General features: G+C 38.0%; 1 protein-coding gene across 2 annotated transcripts; it reads right to left on the bottom strand.

Moving 5' to 3' along the window:
• Positions 1–6,091, bottom strand: tph1a (tryptophan hydroxylase 1 (tryptophan 5-monooxygenase) a). 2 transcript variants are annotated; one of them, XM_038291255.1, is made up of 11 exons: positions 5,895–6,091; positions 4,231–4,365; positions 3,909–4,092; positions 3,702–3,802; positions 3,547–3,614; positions 1,327–1,523; positions 1,121–1,256; positions 909–1,035; positions 718–813; positions 365–498; positions 1–266 (listed from the first exon to the last, which is right to left on the bottom strand). In XM_038291255.1, the coding sequence occupies exons 1-11, from the start codon at positions 5,982–5,984 to the stop codon at positions 92–94; spliced, it is 1,443 nt and encodes a 480-aa protein (XP_038147183.1). In that variant the 5' UTR covers positions 5,985–6,091; the 3' UTR covers positions 1–91. The 2 variants fall into 2 exon arrangements, with proteins under 2 accessions (XP_038147183.1, XP_038147184.1); XM_038291256.1 differs by lacking the exon at positions 5,895–6,091 and adding an exon at positions 5,173–5,323.
• Positions 6,092–7,217: the final 1,126 nt, after the last annotated feature.

Raw genomic sequence — 7,217 nt, 5'->3', positions numbered from 1 at the left:
TAAAGTGATGCACATTCATTTTAGTGACAAAAGCACAAGCAGACATGGCTACAGCAGCGTTGGGGGGTCACATGGTACTTCAGCTGTTCAGTCAAACACCCAGTTGCTTGTTGAGCCTGCAGAGAGCATCTCCCACGATGTCCAGCTCATGTCGGAGCTCCTCCACCACGCTATTGATGCTGGGAGTGTCTTTGAGGACGTCTACGCTCTGGGTGTAGGGGTTGTATCGAACTGTGAAGGGACGTTTGATGGTCTTCGCAAACTCCCTGAATGGAATATACATGTTTAAATGCATGCAAAGAAAAATATTGTTTTTATCCAAACGATGGTCTTACATTAGAAAATAAGAGCAAAGAAAACAAACCTCATCTTGACTTTGGCTTCCTCAAAACTGTCTGACACGAAGTAGACATCTTGAAATGTTGTGATGATGCATTCCTGCTTGCATGTAACTTTGGGATCAAAAGGCATTATCCTTGCATTTCCAGACAGTGCGTGCTTTAAGAAAAAGCAAGAAAAAAAAGGAAAATCTGGTCAGAAAATGATGTAATTTCATCCGTTGGACCGTTTTGTTCAATAAAATATCTTTTAATTATTTTCACCAAATTAAAATGACAAATGGATAAAAGGTGTTCTTTGATAACGTTGAATTTTACATCTTTTCACACCTAAATATATGATTTTGCATTAAGAAGTGTTTAGTTTATTGTTTCCTACCTTCAGCTCACTGATGGATGACAGCAGGCCAGCTCCATATGCACGCAGCTGCCCTTCTTGTTTGCATAGGCCAAACTCCACTGTAAAGAAGTAGCACTGGAACAGAAACAATTAGCATTTACAAAGGAGTTGGTAGAATATAAAAGACTCGAAGCGTTTATTTATGTTAGCTTGAAACTAACGACACTCACTGTGGCCAGTTTCTGAACAGAATCATCCGAGGCTCCGAGAGAAGCGAGACCAATCTCCTGAGAAAACTGGGCGAAGCTGGGCTCTGCTAACAGCGGAACGTGTCCCAGGAGCTCATGGCACGTGTCCCTGTATGATGGCAGATATAAGAACATTGAGCACAGTCATGTTGCAATAACAAATACCATCATACATAGCAAACAAGCATACTCACGGCTCAGGGGTGTATAAGGGATCCGAGCTGTGTCGCACATATTGAGTACAGTGGAAAACCCGGAAGGCCAAACCAGCGAGAAAATCCCGTGGAGACAGATAACCCGCCACGGGTCTGATGGTGAATCCAGTTCGCTCTAAAAAATAGGAACATTGTGACTAAACGTGCAAACAATAGAGCAGCTGTATTTGTTTGATGAGACTGACCTTTGAGGAAGCGTGAAACATCCTCCAGCTGAGGGATGTTGTCTTCCCGACATTCACAGTATTTGGACAGCAGCGGCAGGTTCTTTAAGTATTCCCGACAGGCGTGGCTGGGATAAAGCTTGTTAAGCTCCCTGTATACGACCCCCCAAGTCTTCACTTCCTCTTCTGTGAAGTCAATATGAGGGATGGGATCCCCACTGGTGGAAAACAAAACTATCTGTAAGTATTGCATAAAAAAAAACAAAAAACACAAACATATCTGATCCAGCATATTTCTGATCATTTCTCTGATCTTTAACCCTTTAGGTTAAAGTTTCTGATCATTTGCATACCCCTTACAAATGTCCCCCCCGTCCCTCAGTGAGGTCTAGAAGCACAATATCTATATCCAGCTGTAAGTCTCCAGGGGATAGTTAAGAGTTAAAAGAATTGTCTTTGAAAATATTTCTTTTAATTGATTTAGTAAAGTTAATTTACCGTTTTTGAGTTGTTTGTGAATAAAGGTCACATGATGAGTCCAGTTAGTGGATTTGAACTAAATTATGGGTGATCCAGTATGGCTGCAGAGACACATGCCAGCATTGCAGCAACGTTAATGATCCACTCAAGAGAAAACACTATTCTGTTCTGGTCTGACAGGCGCATGCGGATGATTGATTATTTGAATGTTTCATGTTGATTATTTAGCATGTAGGATCCACTCCCTGTTTAATCTAGCTTGACTTATTTTCTTTTAAATCTGTGTACTCAGAGACATTTATTTCTGTGAATGTGTGATTGATGTGTTTTATATTCTTACATTTTTTAATAGTTTTCAGAGTATCTTTGACAAGAGAGAGAGAATAAAATGTTGAAAGACATCTGTATGATGCATTGCCTTCCTAAAAATCAGACCTGAGCAGTTAAACCAGCCAATCAGCAAAGATCCTGCATCATGGCTGCACATCTTATTTTGGCATTTGACTAATTAGATGAGCTCTTGAATGAGAGATTACATATTGGAAATTAAGTTGGAAAAAAAAGTTAACAACAAAAAAAGGTAAAAAGTTAATTTAAAAGTTAACAAGCCTAGTTAACAATTATATTTAGGTTTATAAACTAAAAGTTGTAAGTGCCAGTATCAGCATTAATGCCTCTAAGGTCATGTCCCCAAAAAAAATGTTTCTTTCACTCTGAGTGTTTTTTCATGAATTTGTTATAGAAGATCTTTTGTTATTTTTCTTGGTATATTCGGGCAAGTTGGCGTTTCCTCATTCTTACATTGACATCAATTTTTGCCATCAAAATATCCATATTTTTTTTAATGTTACAAAGGTAATAAGGTAATAAGGTCTCTTCTCAATAATAACACTTTTGGCTGGAAATGTTGATTTTCAAAGTATTTCACTGAGGCCCTATAAAGGGTTATTGGCTACTGTATAAAACCTGGAACTAAACGCTATTTCTGACATTTTTAATTGAAAACGCTTCCTGGATGGAAGAGAAACGTCTTCAAACCTGGAAACAAAGTCCAGTGGATTGATTTTAACTTTTTTTTAAGAATCAGTGTGGAAATCAGTTCCAGAATCTGTTTTTATAAGTAAAGCAAGTCCAGTGGATTGTTTTTACATTTTTTTTTTTTTCTGGAATTAAGGGTTAAGGTTACTTCTGAAACTTACTTCATTGCTTCATATTCTTTGCTATTTACCAAGAGCTTCCCTTGCAATGTCATTAAACTTATTGGTGATTAAAATAGGGGTAGCTTCATATAAACTATTAAGCCCTTTTCCAGAACTTTTATAAAGAAAACTCAGTGTTTCAGCAGAGTAGTTTCTAGGATCTGTGAGATTAGGCTACTTGGCATGTTTTGAAATATTATAATAGGCTCTATGAAAGTTGAAGTTCTGTTAATATACCCAAAAATATTTGGTAAGTAAGCTCAAATTTGCTTAAAATAACCAGTTACGTTCCATGGAAGCAACCAGTAAGTTTCATAACAGTTCTATAAGGTAATGTTTAAATTATTTGAAACAAACAACAAAAATAAACAACCAAGTCTTGGAAAAGAGTCAGTATGTTCCCTGAAAACTACTATAAAAGTACCTTAAAAGTTATGAAAGTAACATCTAGGCTTCATTGAAAGTATCCTCCAGGTAAATGAGTTATTAGGAAAGTATGTGCTGTATTATTTAGTGTTATTAAAAAAGATATCAACAGGTTTATAAGTACACAGAAACTTACTGTCTGTAGGCCATCGCAAGATCTGCAAAATACTTTCTCCTTTTGCGGTAGACATTGTCCTTAAAACCCTGAAAATGAGAAGCAGCAGAAGTGAGAATATGTTACATTTTTTAGGGTGTACCTCCTCAAAGCCACTCACTAGTCTGATACTCTACCGGATGGTCAGCATCCAGGTCAGATCCATACATCAGAACACGGTTAGCACATTTGTCCAAGTCGGAAATTTTCTTTGGGAACCAGGGTACATCATACATGTCTGTTAAGAAGGGGGATAAATGTAGGAAAATGTATTTCTAAAGTGCATTAAATATATATTTATGTGTTTTATGTTTTACGTTTTGACCTTTTTCTGCTGTCCTTACCTTCTTCGAGCAGACATGAGTTATCTGGAGGGTCCATATCCACCACATTCACATGCTTCCGAAGCAGATGGATAATTTCGTTCAGTTGTTCGTGGTTGCTGTCGCAGTCCACAAAAATTTCAAACTCAGAGTTGCGCCTTTTGGATTTTCTGGACTCAATGTGTATGAGGTTGACATGGTTTTCCTACAAGAAAAACAATAAAAGGGCAAATTTTAAGCTAATTCTCTTTGCATTAACAACGCAAATCAACTTATGTATAAAACACATATTAATTAAAAAACGTATGCATTATTGGATAATTTTTGAAGTGATGGTACATACTTGGAAGAGTTTGAGAGCCTTCACAAGTCCTCCCACTTCATTTTTGAGGGAGAAGATGATGGTCGCTCTACCTTTCTCTGATGAATTCTTCTTTTCTGTGTTTTCTTCTATTTTAGTGAAAGTTGACTTGTTTATCTGTGGATGGAAAGAAATTATCGGTTACCCTTTAAATCTGTGCTGTGTTCACATAATAAACGCACATAACGCCATTACTTTCAAAACAATTTAAAACAATCCACTGGACTTTGTTTCCAAGTTTAAAGACGTTTCTCTTCCCATCCAGGAAGCTTTTTTAACTAAAAATGTCAGAAATAGCGTTGAGTTCCAGGTTTTGTCTTCAAACTTCAAACCAGCTCCAGTGGATTGCTTTTAGTTTTTTTTTTTTTTTTGTTGAATGACTATGACCAAGAAGACAGGGAACCTTCACCAGCATAACGCCTGTACCGGAGCTTAGCCCGCGTAATGACGCGAGTGCATAACTTCTAATCACTTAAGAGCATCGAGCGATCCGAAAGAATCCTTCGAACATCTTGTCTCGTGTGCGTAAAAGGAAGAGTCAAAGACAGGCGCAGCTGAAGTTCTTCTTTGGAACATCGTTTAAAACAATAATATGTTGTTTTCAGATGTTTATAAAGAAGTAAGCGAAGTAATTTAGACCGAACTGAGCGGCGCCGTCCGTTTCAGCACCTCGGACAGCGCTGTGACGTAGACGCGTGGTTGCAGACGCCATTGGAAAATTCACATAATCCTGTCAGACTTTTCCAAGACTGCAAAGCAAAACTAATCGGTTTCTCATTGACAGTGGCATTTATAATGGATTTTAGTTTTTAAAAACACAGTTTAATAAGCGGAAAAAATACTTGCAAAAAAGATTTTCATTTCTTAGGATCACAGGCGGCATAGAAAATATAAAAACGAGCTCACTGATTTATTCATTCCTACCATATTTCTTGCGTCGTACATGGCGCAGGCGGCGTGGCGGAGCTGTTTTCCGTGAACCCTGGTCCGTATTGTCCCACAAATCATTAGTGCGTGGGAGACTGGATCAGGACGCTGGACAGGGGTCAACACTTTGCGTCTCGGTTTAACGAGGATGAACTTGTCTCTGTCTCAAAGAATCGCCTTACAGCAATCTCCTTTAAAGAGCGGGGAAGACTATTATTAGCTCCCTTCCTCTGGAAAGCTCATCAAACGCTTCTTTAATCACCCGGTTGGAAATTAGGACGTTTTCAGCCTTCAGTTCTACTTGGTGTTTATTTAATTCACACATTTTTTACTTTAAATGAGCGATTTTCTATAAACCGTTTGTTAATTTCTGCATGCATTAAAGTTTGCTATGATGATTTTTTTTTAAAGCATTAATCTGTTTATTCTAGAACTTTTTGAATGTTTCAAACACTGCACGCGCACATGAGACTTTTCCTCATTTCCTCAAGTGATGCGTGTCTTTCCCACGTGCAGACCTCAGATGCTTCATGTCAATAGCCTCATATTTCTAATATGATCATTTTTGCGCTAAAGGGGAAAATTGAAATTTATGATGATACAAGAATCGTCCCCTAAAGTCCAAACTTTGCTCCACTGTGATAAACCATTTAAAAGAAAGTTCAAGAATACATTTTGAAGCACTTTTGTTTTAATATATTTTCTTTCTTGGTTCTTACCTCATTGTTGAACAGTTTTTCGTCGAAGCCAATGTTCATGGAGTCAAACGATCTTCCTCTGCGTGGCCCTTCCACCTTATTTGAGTACATGTTAAGGTGCTCCAGTTTATAAAGGCCTTTTTTATTATTATCTAGAACTAAGCAGCTAAATCAGCATACGCCTCCTTCTGAAGGGGGGGTCCTTCAACCCCGAGAAGCTGCGGACTTTGCTATTTAAACACACAGAGACGCGGGTGGGGGCAATAATCTGCCCCACGGCAGCAAATGGAAAAATAGCAGCGCCTTCCACGTCATTGGGGCAAAAAAAAGAAAAAAAAGTTGTTTTTTTTCCATCGAAAGGCCTGAAACCCCTTTAAAGTTCAATCATGAATTTACATTTTACCAAGAGGATAAGATTTAATAGCCTTACACTTTGCAATAAAATTATTAAAAATAACTCATTTATATCTCAAGTTGAATTAAAACATATTAAACAGTAAAATATTCTGAGTTCAGCTGCTTATTTCTGCAAAAGGATTTACATTTTTTTTTGTTAACCCCCCAAAGAAAAGGTCATAAGAAGATTTAATTGTTGCCCACCTGACTTTATTTTAAACAGCCCCCTCTTTGAAATAAAATCTCCTCTACTGCTCTTTAAGCTCCTCTGCACTATTTTTCACATGTACATAATCGGACTGTTTCCTTCTCTTTATCACCCTTTAATAAGGAGATTAATGTAATTAGCAGAAAGGGTTTCAGCGGTTTCAGCAGTCAGAACTGAACTGAAGAAGCAATGAACCAGAAAAATCTAATTACTTAAAACAGATTCAGTTGTTGTCTAAGCTTTTTAGTCTACTTAGAATCAGGACAAAGGCACCTTTAGATTGTCCCCTGGTCAGAGGTCTCATGCACAGATACATGTGGCTGATTTGCATACTCTCAGGTGGGCCTGCTCTGTGTCACTCGTGACATGAATTGATGCTTTACACAACCCAGGAGGCAGTCAAGGGAACTTCCCCCTTCCCCTGGAGCTGAACCCACCATCCTCTCTCCTGGATTAGTTGGTGGTATTAAACACACAGCGAGCAGAATGGGCCATAAATAGAGATTACAGGTGTAAAGTTCAACATCAAGAATTCAAACATTCCCGGATTCTGGTTTCTAGATTTTACCATAAGTACATATTTTTACTGAGAGGAAGAATTATTGTTTTCCTCTTATAGGCCTGTTATATTTGCATATATTTCTATAGGAAAATGACCCCCCCCCCCCATCCAGAGTTTTTTAGGGTTTCAATTTAATTTATCTTCATTCACCTTTCCACTGAGTCTGACGAGTTACCCT

The sequence above is a fragment of the Cyprinodon tularosa genome, unplaced genomic scaffold, assembly GCF_016077235.1.
Source record: "Cyprinodon tularosa strain WSP-4 unplaced genomic scaffold, ASM1607723v1 ctg298, whole genome shotgun sequence".
In the NCBI taxonomy this organism is placed as follows: domain Eukaryota; kingdom Metazoa; phylum Chordata; class Actinopteri; order Cyprinodontiformes; family Cyprinodontidae; genus Cyprinodon; species Cyprinodon tularosa.
This window is presented reverse-complemented; position numbering and strand designations above follow the sequence as displayed.